Here is a 15,816-nt window from a genome sequence, read left to right as displayed (position 1 = left end):
GGCTGTCCTGGAACTCACTCTGTAGACCAAGCTGGCCTCGAACTCAGAAATCCGCCTGCCTCTGCCTCCCGAGTGCTGGGATTAAAGGCGTGCGCCACCCCTGCCTGGCTTCCTCCTGATGGTTTTGTGGCTAACTTCCAAGAGCTGAGATTACAGGCTCCCTTGAACTGATGATGTTTTTTAAACACTCCTTGGAGACGGGTGAAGAAATAGGAGCGGGGAGGAAAGACTTTGGATTCATTGCCGACGATTTAAGATTTGGTCAGGAACGTTAAGAGTAGCCAGTCAGAAAGCTCGAGCAAAGACTTTCGCACCTAGACTACCTTGCGCCTACTTCCCTTTGGCTCTCCTAGTCCGGCAGGGTCACTTCCGGGAGGAGGCGGGGGAAACAAGAGGAGGCGTGCCGGGAAGGAGGCAGTTTGTGGTGCACCAGGCGGAAGTGTGCCAAAGTCTACGGACGGCCGCTTCCGGTCCTAGGAAGCCCAGCTTAGGCTCGCTGCGTGGTTCGTGTCATGCGGAGGTAGGCCTCTGAGAGCAAGGCGGGAGGCGTGGAAGCCAGAACCCGCGTCCGGACTCGAGAGTCTGCGATTCTGGCGGGAAGACGAGACAAAAAGGAGGCAGGAACTTGAAAACGACCTCCCCGCTGTTTCCGAGGGGGGCCACTTCCACGAGGAACCCCCCCCTTCCCTGGTAACGGCCAGAAAGGAGGAGATGGCGCCAGTCAGGGAGCGGCTGTGGCCGAGACAGTGAGGACGCTTGGAGGCAGAGCAAGAGGAAGCCTTGGGAGGAGTATCGGGCTCTTCGCCGTCCTCGCCGCCGCTCCCGCCAGCATGGAGGGAGCCAAGCCAACCTTGCAGCTCGTGTACCAGGCGGTGCAGGCGCTTTACCACGACCCGGATCCCAGCGGAAAGGAGCGCGCCTCGTTTTGGCTTGGGGAGCTGCAGCGTTCGGTGAGGTTCGGGGAGAGGCCGTTCCGAGCCGCGCGGGACCAGGGCCGAGTGGGATGGGATGGATCTCCGCGTTGAGCCGAGAGCCTGAGCGCCAGGAGCGGTTGGCCGCCGGAGATCCTCTTTCCGAAGGAGCTGGTGCCGTGGGGTGGGGCTGAGCCGCCACCGACGAGCTGCCTTTCGGAAACCAGTGGCCACTGATTGGTCACGAACGGGCCCTTTCCCCAGACCGTGGAATCCGTTTTGAAGTTCCGTACCCCTCGCTTGTGGCATGGATCTAGTCCTCCTTTAAGTGCTTTTGACACACCTTCCGTATTCAAGAGTTGCCTCCGGCAATACCTTCCCTTACCCACCCCTCAGTGTCCCTTGCCGATTTTCATTGATGTTATTCTCGAAATTTCTCAGGCTTCTAGATTCGTATTCGTACAGATTTTCTCTTCTCATTGGAGTGCAACGTAATATAAAGAAAAATTAGTTATGGTTTCAGGAAATCCTTGAAGTTCTTTTGTTTTATATCAGATTTCTACTGTATTTCTTCTGCCTGTACGTTCTTATTTGTAAGATGGGTATCATAGCTATATTAATTAGTCCATATAATTATGTGATCATGTGGTGGAGTGTATGTTTTTGTTTTTGTTGTTGTTTTTCTGGTTTTTCGAGACAGGGTTTCTCTGTGTAGCCCTGGCTGTCCTGGAACTCACTTTGTAGACCAGGCTGGCCTCGAACTCAGTAATCCGCCTGCCTCTGCCTCCTGAGCGCTGGGATTAAAGGCGTGCGCCACCACGCCCGGCGGAGTGTATGTTGTGGCTATCGTTCATGTTTTTCATTTATTGACTCACACTTTGTATTTTCTCCCTTGATTTTCACTCACCTTTGCTATGTTTTTATTTTTTATGAATTTTAATAGCTTGTGATTTTGCTGACAGTGTTTAGGTTTTAGTCTATGAACTGTGAAATTCTTTGAAAACTAAGGAGCCTCATAACAGACTGACTAAGTACCCGCTTTCTTTTTCTTTTCCTTGTGTTTGATACTGGGATCCAGTCCAGCCTACATCTCTAGCTCTCTCTCTCTTCACCCTTCATTCATTATTGCATTTCATACTCACAAGCATGAAAAGCTTGCTCTCCCTTTTCTGTTTAACTCATAACTGATGTTTAATGGTGCTGTAGCTTCTTAAATAAGCCCCTAGGTTACAAGTACATCATTTTAAAAAATAGTTGCCACCTTAATTATGATAGTTACATGTAAATGTGACACTCATGCTCTTGTTTATATTGTGGGGAGACAAATAGATTTTGCTGGGTGTGGTGGCACTCAACTTTAATCTCAGCGGAGATTAAATCTCAGCAGAGGCAGGCTAATCTCTGAGTTCCAGAACAGCCTACAGAGTTCCAGGACAATCATGGCTAAATGGAGGAGAAAAAAGAAAGGTTCATCATAGGCTCCCCATGTAGACCTCGTGTAGCTTTTAGTTCTGCAGTCAAGGGAGTTACAGTTCCCTACAGTTCTTCATACAGTTTCCTAAAATACAAGTAACCTACTAGGTGAGCTCTTACTGATGAATCTACTGATTGTGTGTTCAATCAGTACATGGACAAACAACTTCTAGATGTTGGTAATTGGAAACAAGCAAACAGATCTGTGCTAACCACATAGTATACTCATGCTGGTTAAATGTAATATGTCCAAGAGCTTAAAGTATGTTAGTATTGAGTTAGTCACCTTTTTCTCCTTTAGTTCCAATCATTCTGTTGTGTCTCTCCATTGTAGACCCTCAACAGGAAGAGATGACCAACTTGACAGAATAATTAGTCAGGAGAATTTTCTTTTTCTTTTTCTTTTTTTTTAATTAGAGATACTAGGGATTGAACCTAGGACCTCACACATGTTGTGCAAATTGTTACTCTCCAAGCTATATTCTCATCCTTTTTACTTTTTATTTTGATACAAAGACTTTTTAAGTTCTCTAGGCTGGCCTTTAACTCACAGTATAGACTCTAGATGTTGGTAATTGGAAGCAAGCAAACAAATCTGTTCTAACCACATAGTATACTCATGCTGATAGTGTAACACGTCCAAGAGCTGAGAGGCGTTTACAGGCCTTGCTTTGCTTTACATGCCCCAGGAGAGTTTGTTATAAAGACACTATAAAGTTGCAGGTATACTGGTATCAGAAGAAATAATATTATAACCTGTAGCCAAACTGTTATTTTTTTTCTGGAAGGAATAGAGAGAGAGGAACAGTTACTTGGCTTTTTTGAGGGAGAATGATACCCTTCTAGTGACAGAACTTGAGGTCCTTTGCAGTGAGGGAGCTGGAAGAATGTATTTGCTGACTCTGTTCTTCTGGGGTTCCTTATAGATCAAGCCAACCAGCATTCAGGGGACACCAGGAGGCAGAGGCAGGTGGATCTCTGTGAGCTTCAGGCCAGTGTGGTCTATATAATGAACTCTAGGACAGCCAGAACTATGTGGAGAAACCCTGAATCAAGGTGGGGGATAGGGAAAGGGGAGAAAGTTTGCTGGAGCAGAAAAGATGTAGAAAAGGGGTGAAGAGCACCTAAGGTGCTTATACATCATCATTTGGGCAGCTTCAGGGCTTACATTTCTTTATTGTATGTGGACACACTGTGTATGTCAGAAGACAACTTGTGGAAGTCAGTTCTCTCCTGACCTGTGGATTCTAGAGAGCTAATTAAAGTGGTCAGGCTTGGCAGCAGGTGTCCACAGTCTGCCTTTGGTGCCTAATTCGAGCATGTAAATGAACAGTTCGGTTATCACTTTGGCCTTTTCATTTCTTTATTTTCTTCAGGTGATGTAATTGTACCCTGGATCTTGTCATTACCAAAATCACTATTCAGATACCCTTCTCTGAGCACAATCCGTTAATTACTGTTTTCTGGCTCAAGAATTTCAAGTAACCCCGTGTTTGAGTTTTTATTATTTTGCAGTCTTATATAATTTCAATTCTTATCAAAATTTAAAAGTTTTACTTTAAAATTTAAAAACCTTTTGTGCTTGTTGGTATCTTTAAAAATTTTTTTGTTTTGTTTTCTATATATATGTGTGTCATTTGTTCCCAAATATCCACAGTATAAAATGTCTATCAATATATGTTCATATTGATAACCTGTTTTCCCTGTTGCCTGAAATAAGCTTGTAGTCCTAAGATTTATCAACTCCCAAAATAGCTCTCTCACCCCACTGACTTGAGTCAAATATGAATGATCATAGTGTACAAACATGAGTTCAGGATGCCTTTATTTTGTTGTGTTATGGAATTGGGGAGATTGTATTAGTTATGGAATAGGGGCTGGAGATACCACTCGTCCCTAAGGGTCCTTCCTGCTAAGAGAGTCAGTGTTCGCTTCCTAGCACCTCTTTGGCAACTCACAACTGCCTGTACTCAAATTCAAGGGCATCTGGTGCTCCCTTCTGTACATACTTACACACATAAACACACACACACACACACACACACACACGGGGTGGGGGGGGAGAAAACATAAAAGGGAAAGTCAAATATAAGAATTTATGGAATTTATTGGTGGGCCTTTGGATGAGCAGGTTATAGGAAAGAAACAGGGATACTGCTGTTGGTCTTTTGTTTTCTAGAAGTTTTTTGTTTTGATTTGTTTTGAGACAGTCTTCCTATGTATGCAGCCTTGGCTGGCCTGGAACTCAATGGAAATCTGCCTTCCTCTGCCTCCCAAATGCTAAGATTAAAGGCATGTGTCACCACAGTTGGCTCTGAGTAGGTTTTAGGTACTGATAACATTTTTAGCCTTTGGACTGGTAGAAGTTAGTGGTTTGCTAAGAATGTACCTTGAAGTTTGAAGGACAATGAATAGCTATTGAGGGGGTTAAAAATAGTCCAAGATAATTTGACTCTGTATCTGCATCATTCTAACTTTCTATCCTCACAAGTTTTAATCAGCCATTGAGCCTTATAGAGTCTTTAACACAGGTATGGGTTTTTTTGAGACAGGGTTTCTCTGTGTAGCTCTGGCTATCCTGGAACTCATTTTGTAGACAAGGCTGGCCTCAAATTCAGAGATCCGACTGCCTCTGCTTGTGTCTCCCCAGTGCCAGGATGAAAGGTGTAGGCCACCATTGAGCTGCCTAGGTGTGGGTTTCTTTATTTCTTTTCTTTCTGAGGACTTAAGTATATAGAATCTTTCATCTGTCTTGGTTCTGTTGCCTAATTACTGTCCTGGGAATCCCTCTTTAACACTGTCCTAGGGAATTTCCTTCACCTCTTTCTTGTGTTGGGTCTACTGATAACTGGACTTCATAATATTTTCATGAATTATTCTTTCATTTGGTGGATAATTGAGGTTACCTTAAACCTTTTATTGTCTTTCCATTTGTCTTATGTGTGAGAAGGAGCATGCATGCATGCAGATGGAGGTCAGAGGACACCCTTGAGTTTCATTTCAGGAACTAATGTCCAACTCCTTTGGGAGAAAGCTAGTCTGGTTAGCCAGATGGTCCCTGCCTCCCCCATGCTGGAATAATAAACTGGTGCCTGGATTTTAATTGTGGGTTCTAGGATTCAAACTCAGAACCTTATTCTTTTAAGGTAAGTTCTTCCATGAATGAGAAATTCTCTCCAGCTTTTTTGGGGGTGGGGTGGGGGAGATGGGCCAGAGTTTCATTATGTAACCCAGGCTGTCTTTGAATTCTGGATCCTCCTGTCTCCACCTCCTATTAGAATTATAGTGTGCTACAATGTTTAACTGTTGTCTTAACTTTTCTCCCTGGAAATGGGGAAAAGGGGGTGGGTGGTGGTGGTAGTTGGAACAGGATTTTGCTACATAGTTGGTCTAGATCTTACTGTGGCTTAGGCTAGCCTTGAACTTGATTTTCCTCTGTTTCAGCTTGAGGATGGGCTACCGCCCATGTTGTTCCTTACTGTCTTCCTGTTGCTCATTCTTTTTTTGGGTCACTTACTTTGAGCAGAGTCTCCTAGTCTTGTGCCTGGAGATTATAAGCTAGGCTGCCTGTGTTTTAGCTGCTATGTGGGGGAGTGAGGACAGGTGAACTCAAGTGTGTATGTAGGTTTTCATTTACTCTTGTGTTTTAGATGATACTCCTGCCCTTACTTGAGCCTTTTCCTGGGTATCCAGAGACCCTGTTGAGTCTTGCCAGAGTAAACCACAGAGTAAAACCTCCTTTACGATGGGAAGGTAATACTTCATTTGCACTGAGTCAAGGAGAAAACCTAGGGGTCTAACTGCTGCTTATGCAGAGTTGGTGTCAGCCTTTAGTTGTATCTGATGCTTGTATAATTCTGAGCTATGGATTCAGTTTCCCCACCTAAGTCCATCCTATCCTCAGGCAGATTTTAGCCTTTTTAGGTTTATGCTGTATGATTGTTTGTGTACTGAGTGATGGTGGGTGGCGCTTGTCTTTAATCAAAGTACTTAGGAGTTTGAGGCCAGCCTGGTCTACAGAGTGAGTTCCAGGACAGCCAGGGCTCTACAGAGCAACCCTGTCTTCAAAAACCAAACAACAGCAGCAGCAACAGCGTCAACAAGATTATGTATTTCTCTGTGTTTTGTCTTCCCCCTTTTTTTTTTATTGTTGTTTTCTTTTTTTTTCTTTTTCTTTTTCTGTTTTTTTTTTTTTTTTTTTTTTTGAGACAGGACTTCGGACTTCTCTATGTAGCCCTGGCTGTCCTGGAACTCACTCTGTAGACCAGGCTGGCCTCGAACTTAGAAATCCGCCTGCCTCTGCCTCCTAAGTGCTGGATTGCTTTCCTTTTTAGACAGTGTCTCCTGTAGCTCAGAATGGCTTTGAAACCTCTGCAACTCCTGATCTCCCCGCCTCTGCCCCAAGTGCTGGGATTACAGGTGCGTTCTCGGAAGCCAGCTGAGACAGGTGTTTTCTTTATATGAGTACACTGTCACTGTCTTCAGACACACCAGAACAGGGCATTCGATCCCATTACAGATGGTTGTGAGCTACCATGTGGTTGCTGGGAATTGAACTTAGGATCTTTGGAAGAGCAGTCAGTGCTCTTAACCACTGAGCCATCTCTCCAACCCAAAACAGGTGTTTTCTGATGAACCTTTATTTCTCTACAGACCTTTTCACCAAAATTCTTGGAACTCTGCAGCCATGGTTGCTTTCTCTGTGGTAAGGGGATAACTCTAAAATGTTTTAAAAGAAACTAGGTTATTTTGAATTAGATCTTAAAGAAATCCGTATGTAACAGCAGCTTGCATGTTCTGAATACTTAGTAGTTTCCTTTGACTACTTCCAGTGTGTATACAAAATTAGACAATTTAGAAAGCTCTTTCCAGGGTTAATAATTCTGCTGTTTTGTTGTTTTAAGTTGTTTCTTTCATAGAGACAATCTGTGAGCTAGAAGTTATCTTACATTATAGTTTAGGTCTAGGGCTGCGGACCAGTTGGTAGGTTGCTTATCTAGCATGCATAAAGCCATGGATTTGATTCCCAGTTCTGCATAAACCAGGTATGGTAGTGCATGCCTACAATGTTAACCACTTGGGAGGTGGAGATGGGAAGACTGCTACACACTGAGTTTGAGGCCAGCTGGCATGAGCCCCTATCTTAAAAATGTCAGAGAAAACTACAAAAGGGGGGGGGGCAGGCGTGGTGGCACACACCTTTAATTCCAGCACTTGGGTGGTGGAGGCAGGCGGATTTCTGAGTTCGAAGCCAGCCTGGTCTACAGAGTGAGTTCCAGGACAGCCAGGGCTATACAGAGAAACCCTGTCAGAGAAAGGTAGGTTCTGTAGTCCTATCTGGAAACTGAATGATGAAAAGTATATTTAAAAAAAAAAAAAAAAAAGATGACATAAAGTCATGCTTTAGTGGACTCAGTTGACATTTTGATATATAATTTGTCACATGTCCATGGACATTTTCTTAAAGTAGCATGTCAGAAAGGTTATGGGCCATGGTTGTCAGTTTCTGATTGCTTTTCCCTTCTGGAATTTTAAGACATTTATTTAGGAGACAGAATATTAAGAAGCAAGCCTTTCTGCCAACATGGTGTAGCACCTATGCGTCTCAGCTGCACATTCACACAGACTTTTTCAGAATCTTTTTTCCTTTCAGTCACAGGTTGGTTCATTTTCCTTTGGTGGCCTAATGTGTCTCTTCCAGGATTCTTTTCATCATACTTAGCAGGTACCAGATCAAAGACAAAGACAGACAGATGTCCCAGGTTCATCACTTTCTAATTATGTGACTCTCCAAGTTACCTCAGTGTCTTCTGCCTGGATTCCCTTGTAGAGTATGGATGACCCCAAAGCAGCTGCCCTGGAAAGTCTTCACCTAGCTTGGATGATGACTTCTCCGCAGGCACACAGAGGGAGCTGCCTGGGGTTCCTTGATTCTTCTGCTAAGACTTTCACTTTGTCTCCAGCAGTTGTATTTACTATATTTTCTAATTTAGTTTATCTTTTATTGATTTATTTTTGTTCTCTAGTTAAATGATCTTTAAAACATAACTTGATTTTGGAAGGATGACTTTTTAAAAAATAAAGTTTTCTATACAGTTCTGAGGGTCAGTTACCTTAATATAGGAATGAATATAGTTTGCTTCACATTGGAAGAGACTGAGTATGTAAGTAAGAGGAAAGGCCATCCTAAGATTTGACTAATCTACTTGTAACATTCCATTTGGAAGTGATTAGCCAGGCATGGCTTTAACTAAAGTGAAGTAAGTTTAAATGAACCCGTTGCATTAACTGGCCAGGCAAGACCTAGCTGTGCAGTAGTGGAGGCTTGTATGGTGTTTTTGTGGGTATGGCTGTCTGCTTTCTGTGTTATATGTTCTTGCCTGGATTCGTTTATTTCTGGTCCACCTGGCCTTAAACTAGTTGATAGTTTGATCTAGGACATAAAACCATTAAAGCACTGCTATTTTTTATTTTTATTTTTATTTTTTATTTTTTTGGTTTTTTTGAGACAGGGATTTTCTGTCTGTCCTTGAACTCACTCGGTAGACCAGGCTGGTGAAAATTATATTTTATGTATTTAAAAAAATATTACTGTACATGTATGGACACTCAAAAGTAGGTCTGAGCACATCTTCTGGAAGTCTGTTTTTTGCCTTAAATGGGATTGGGAGATAGAGCTCAGCTGCTCAAACTTGTGCAGCAAGTGCTTTTACCCATTGAGTCATCTCGCTGGCCAGATTTTATGGATTTTTAAATATTTATGCCACATGTTTTGGTGTATGCCTTTAATACCAGCACTCAGGAGACAGAGGTGTGTAGATCTCTATGAATTTGAGGTTAGTCTGTTCTATACAGTGAGTTCTAAGATAGCCAAGACCACATAGATCTTGTCTCAAAGATGCATGTTTATTTTATTTTTATTATTTATGTGTGTGTTTCTGTGTGTGAGTTGTGCATGTGAATGCAGGTACCTACAGATGCCAGAGATGGTATTAGCTGAAGTTGGAGTTACAGACTGAGTATCAGATGTGTGGTTGCTAGGAAGTGAATCCTGGACTTCTATAAGAGCAGTATTTGATCTTAACCACTGAGCCATTGAGCCACTTCCCTTTTTTTTTTTTTTTTTGTGACATAGTCTCGCTATGTAGACCTGGAAGTTGCTATGTAGACCAGACTGATCCAAATTTACAGAACTCCTCCAGTCTCTACCTGCCAAGTGCTGAAATTAAAGGTGTATTCCACTGTGTCCAGAGATTGTGGATATTTTTTTATTATGAGAAAAATAATCAGAACAAAATTTACCATTTTAGCCACTTTTGTTGTTTTGCTTTGAGATTGTGTCATCCTGCTGTGGAGCCATGACTGCCTTTGAATTCATGATCTTTCTTCTTCAACTTGACCATTGATAGATTACAGGCTCAGGCCTAGCTTTCAAAAAAATACCTATGTATTTGTGTGTGGGTATGTTACATGTGTGTGGGCATCTGCAGAGGCTTGCAGTGTTGAGGCTCAATCAGTGATTTGGTTGTTTTGTCAGTTTTAGAGCTGTTGGTATGACAGTGAGTCCTGATGCAAAAGTGCGTCATTAAAGAAGAGCAGAGACAGGCACTTTGCAGATCTGCTGTGAAGGACTTGGAGCTAGTGAAGATGTTGGGCCATAGCCTGTCCCATATTCATCACAGAGTCATGGAAATACCCTTTGAAAGAAAAGACTGATGTAAAAATCTGTTCTGCTGCTGCTGCTGCTGCTGCTGTGTGAAGGTGATTGGAATTAGACTTTAAATGGAACATGTTCTCTTGTTGCAGTCTCTTTGAAATGTGCTGCTAGTGGGAGCTGCAGCTTCCTCCTGCTGACTCTGAGCCCCAGGCTTCAGTTGAGATGGCCCTTTGAGAATGTGGAGCTTAGTCCAAGCCTGGATTTCAGTGGGTAGCACCTGGCATCTGTGCCTAGAAAGTCCTTGAAGTGTAAGTGCTTTATTCTCTCCTTGTAAAGAGTCTGTTCTCCTTTCCTCCCTTTCTCTCTGCAGCTTAGAAGGAGGGATGATGATAACTTGTTACTGTTTTAAAGCAACAGGTCTTTCCTTCTCCCAGTCTCTTGGAATGCAGAATAAAAATGAAATGATAAATTATTACCTCTTAATGTTTAGTATTGGCTGGATTATCGTGAATGGAGGGCTTTTGCGGGGAGGGGAATTAGATGCTGGGTTCAAACTCAGGTTCTTACACAATGCTCAGCAAAAGCTCTATAACAGATATATCCTCAACATCTACCCACTCTTCAGTAGTGGGAATCGAACCTAGGACGTCATGCATGGTTGGTAAGCACTTTACCACTGAGCTGTATTCCCAGATCTTTTCTACTTTGTAGTTTGTACAGAGCCTCTCAGATTTGTCCAGGCTTACTTCAAACCCTCTGTGTAGCCCAGGAAGGCTTATTTTTTTAAACTAAGAATTTACTTAGTAGTTTTTTTGCTGTTTGAAGCAGGGTCTTACAGAGCCTACAGCTCATATGTTGCCCAGGATGACCTTAAGACCTTGTTTCTCCCTACACTTCTGTGTTTTTCTGCGTCACGCTACAGGCGCCTTGTCTGCGTGGGCAGAAAACACCTTGGACTGGGTTCGTACTGAAGAGCTAAACTTTCTAAAATAGGGATGAGCTACAAGAAAGAAACATTATTTATTAATTACACAGGGGAGAACCCAACCCTCTCCCGCATGTCCCATTGTCTCTGTGCGTGTCTCTCTCAATGTCTCAATGGTGTGCGGTCCAATCCTCAGCGGAGCTGTGTCCAGAAGGCGGGTCCAATGAGAGGGCGGTGACGGTGACATCAGTGGTTGGTCCTGACGACGAGTGGGCTTTGACAGTGGGTGGTCTGAGGACGCTGTATTCCAGATCCGGGGAGCAACTCTTCGCGTGTCTGCAAAGGGCGCAATACAATGCTTAGAGGGAGTTGCCAGTGGAGGCGGGCGAGACCCAACACACTTCTACCGACCCAGTGCAGAAAGCATGTACCACCACTTTTGTCATTTAGGAGCTTTTGGTTATCATTTTGCCTGGTTGTTTTACAAGTCATTCTCATAGTCTTATTCTAAAAGGCAAATATTAGAAAGGAATGGTACAGTTGAGTACTGTACAAGGCAACTTTAAGACTTTAAGGTCTAGCTGGACATGGTGGCTCACACCTGAAATCCCAGTACTTAGTAGGCTAAGGCAGAGAGATGGTCATGAGTCTAAGACTAGCCTGGGGTACATAGTGAGGCATCCTTTTTGTCTTAAAATTGAATAGGCATTTGGAGTTAGAAATAACCTCTTCTTCCCTTTTGGTTCTGGTCTAAATATTTTTACAGTAATTTGGGAATTTTTCTAAGGTCAGTTTCCCATAAAATTGCCTAGGAAATTTATATAGCTGTCCTCTATAGTTCAATTAAAAAGCAAAGGGGCTGGTGAGATGTCTCAGCCGGTAAGAGCACTGACTGCCCTTCTGAAGGTCCTGAGTTCAAATCCCAGCAACCACATGGTGGCTCACAACCACCCATAATGAGATCTGACGCCCTCTTCTGGTGTGTCTGAAGACAACTACAGTGTACTTATGTATAATAATAAATAAATCTTTAAAAAAAAAAGCAAATGCCTGTTTTCATAGTCAGATTTATACCATTACTGTGACAAAATTTCTGAGATAAACAAAAAGAGGAAAGATTTATTTGGGTTCATGATTTCAGAGTTTTCAGTTCATGGCCATATAGCGCCATGGTCCTCAGATTGTGATGAGGCCAAGTATCATGCTAGGAAGTGCATGTGGGACAGAACTGCTTATGCCATGGTCACTAGGAGAAAGGAAAAGGCAAATTCAGGGCCTTAGAAGGATGCACACCTTGCCCTCCTACATCTTCAACTAGGCACCACCTCCGAAAATCTGTCATTTCCCAATAGTCCATTATGGTTGGGTTTTCTATTTTTTAGCGTATTTTATTTCTTTTGTGTGGGGTGGGGACACATGTATGCCATGGCAAATGTGTAGAGGTCAGAGGAGTCACCCTTGTTTTCATGTTAATCTCAGGTTGTCAGGCTTGGGGTAAGAACCTTTATCTGTTGAGACATCCCAATGGCCCTCATTTATGGATTAACCCATTGATGAAGTTTAAAACCTTCACGATTCAATTACTTACCAATTATGCCACCTCTAAACATTGATAGATTGGTGATTTCAGTCAGTGTGCTTTGGGGACATTTCAGTTCTAAATTATAACCTCCTTCTAGATTACACAATCATTAGAATATGCAAATTTCCTTTTTTTTTTTTCCAGACAGTATTTTATATCTTTTTGCTATAACAAAATACTTGAGAAGGGAATTTTTGGAAGGGTTTGTTTTGGCTTATGGTTTCAGGGAACATAGTCTATCTTGGCAGAAACAGTAAGCTAGCAGAAACAAGAGGCAGCTAATGATGCTGTGCCTACAGTCAGGAAGCAGAGAGCTATAAAAACTTTAGTTTAACTTGTTTATTTTTGTTAGTCCAGGATCTGAGCCTGTGGATTGATAGGTACCATTCACACTTAGGTTAGTTTCCTGCCTCTCTTAACCTACTCTAGCTAATTCCTCACAGGCATTCCCAGAGGTTTGTTTCCATGGTGATACTAAATCTCATCAGAGGGTCTCATGTAGCCCTAGTTGGCAGCAAACTTACTATATCTTCTGAAGTTCCTTCTGCCAATATCCTGGGTGCTCAGGCTGTCCTAGCATAGTGTTACCAGCCCGAGTTTTTGTTGTAGTGCTATTAATCCAGGGTCGTGGCAAGCATTCTACCAACTGAGTGCGTCATCCACAGTGCCAATACCATTTCTTCTTGGTTTAGTTGCCTCGATCTAAATATGCTGCTGCTTTTAGTATATTTCAGAAAATATTTTAGTATATGTCAGAAAATATTTCAGTATATTTCTGAAAATATTTTGAAGTTTGCTTCTTCTAGAAGACTTTTTTTCTAGAATTTCCTCTTTCAAGATTTTTGTCTCTGAAAATTTTCTGAAACCCTATGTTTTGGGAACTCTGGTGATTGCCTGCCCCTATCTCCCAGGTGTTGAGATTATAGATGTGCATCTCAGTACATGGAACAAACTTCAGTTTTTAGATTTTCATGCACACACGCACGCACGCACACACAGTAGTAATAATGGTTGGATGGGTGGATGGCCTAGCACTTAAGTGAGTTTTTGTTCCAGGGCCTCTGACTAGGTAGCATTGTCTGGACTTGACCCAGCCCTTTGTTTCAGCCTCCTATTGTTGGGTTGCAAACATGAGCCACCAACCCTTCTGTGATTTTAGACTTTTTAAATTTACCAAGACTTGTTTTAAAAAAATTACTCTTATAAAAGAAGATTGAATTTGTTTTTATTTTACGTGTTTGTTTTTCTTGCATGTATGTATGTGCACTGTGTGTGTGTGTGCCTGATACTCAGAGGCCAGAAGAAGGTGTCAGATGCCCTGGAATAAAAATTCACTTAAGTGCTAGGCCATCCATCTAACCATTATTACTTTGTGTGTGTGTGTGTGTGTGTGTAGACATTAATTACTGTTTTGTGTGTTTGTGTATTGGCCAGAGGACCATCTCTTGAGAGTCAGTTCTCTTTCCACCTTGGGTTCTGGGGACTGAACTGAAGTCATCAGGTTTGTGTTACAAGTTCTTGTACCCATTGAGCCATCTTTACTGTTACATATTTCTTGATCTTTACTGGGTTACACAGAATATTTAGACTGTTTTTCAGGACATCTCTTGACTGTTTTGGTTTCTCATTGTATGTGTTTCAGTCTGAGGGGTATGTGTGCTTGCATGTTGTGTGAGTCGGCATGCATGCTTATAAGGAGGTCAGAGAATGACTCAGAGTCATTTCACTCCTGCTACCTTGTGGGGTCTGGGTTCAGTCTCTTGATTGTAAGGCCTGCTTGCAAGCATCTACTCGATGAACCATTTTTATTGAGTTCTGAATTTGAAATAGATTTTCAAATCTTAGTTTAATTCAGTTCCTCAGTCTTTTGAATTGCCTAAAATTCTTCAGCTTTTCAATTCTTTTGACTGGGAAATTGGTACATTAGTCTGTTATAATAAAGTTGAACACTGGTTAGATGGTATGAGATAATGTCAGGAAGTTGCAGGGTGTATAGGACATAAACTGTTAAAGGCTAACTGCTTTTTGTAAACAATCTCACAGCAAGATTTTTATCATGTCTGGCTTCTTGAGATTTGCTTTCTACTTTGTGCAAGGCTGTTTACAGAATGTCCAGAGAGCTTTGTGGTTCTTGATTTAAAGACTGGGACTCTCTTCTTGAGTTCTTTTTTTTTTTTTTTTTTTTTTAATTGTTTGTGTGTGTGTGAGTATGTGTGTATGTGTGTGTAGAGAATGTGAATGCCAGGTGTGTGTCAGTGCATGTATGGAGGTCAGATGACAACTTTGTAAGGTGAATTCTCTTTGTGTTGATGTGGATTCTAGAGAGTGATCTCAGGTCACATACCTTTTTTTTTTTAAATCACGTTTTGACAGAAGGCTTGCTAAGTTGTCAGGTCATCTTGAATGTACCATTCTCTTGCCTCACTTTCTCAATCTTAAGCACCACCTTGCCTGGTATTCAAAGGATATTAAAAACAAACAACAACAACAAAAACCAAAACCTAGTATTATTAAAAATTCTAGAAAGATAAATCCCTTTGCCTTTTATGTTTGCCATTTCTGTTCACAAGTTAACCAATTTGCCCAAGGCAACCTATGTATGTATGTATGTGTTTTGTCTGCAAGAATGTCTGTATCATACATGTGCCTGGTGCCTGCAGAGGCATGAAGGCATCAGATCCCCAAGACTGGAGTACAGACCATTGTTATCAGTGTGGATGCTGGGATTCGATCCTAGGTCTTAACTACTGGGCTACCTCCAGCTCCTTCTCTCCTTTATTTCTTAAATCTCAACTTTTGAAGAGGTCGAAATATAGATAACTAAAGCAAGATGCAAATGCTCATGCACCGTAACCCCAGTATTTGAGAGACTTAAGGCCTGAGGCAGATGGATTGCCATGAGTTCAAGGCCAATTTGGGTTACAGAGTGAGGCTTGGCCTTTCAAAAAGCAAAATACAGCCTGCCGTCCTTCCTACTTGCAGCTGCCATTGGCGCCAGTCTCTGCAGCCCACGACTCCATGCAATTGTCTCCATGCTGCTGAAAAGGGAAGAGGTGAAATCAAACCATCCCCAATCATTGGAAGACTTGGAACCTCGATCAAAATGGTATTGGGTTGCCAAATGTTGGAAAGCCTACCTTTTTCCACATGTTAACCAATAGTGAGGCTTCAGTAGAAAGTTCCTATTTTGTACCATCTACCCCAATGAGAGTAGAGTTCCCATGCCAGATGAAAGTTTCCATTTTGCCTGTACCACAAACTAGCAAGC

The 15,816-nt window shown here is 42.3% G+C and overlaps 1 protein-coding gene across 2 annotated transcripts in view; it reads left to right on the top strand.

Moving 5' to 3' along the window:
- Window positions 1-417: 417 nt before the first annotated feature.
- The window catches only part of Tnpo3 (transportin 3), a 71,195-nt gene continuing 55,796 nt past the window's right edge, over window positions 418-15,816 (top strand). The window contains exons 1-2 of one of the 2 annotated variants that reach the window (XM_021191387.2): window positions 418-950; window positions 10,191-10,349. Coding sequence is in view for 1 of the 2 variants with exons in the window: in XM_021191385.2 (XP_021047044.1) it covers window positions 831-950 (120 nt within the window). In the remaining variant the exon portion in view is untranslated. The remainder of the gene's footprint in view (window positions 951-10,190; window positions 10,350-15,816) is intronic. The other variant, XM_021191385.2, reaches the window with a different exon arrangement.

Source organism: Mus pahari, chromosome 2 (assembly GCF_900095145.1).
Source record: "Mus pahari chromosome 2, PAHARI_EIJ_v1.1, whole genome shotgun sequence".
Taxonomy (NCBI): Eukaryota; Metazoa; Chordata; class Mammalia; order Rodentia; family Muridae; genus Mus; species Mus pahari.
Note: the sequence above shows the minus strand (reverse complement) of the source record. Positions and strands in the feature narration are given on the sequence as shown.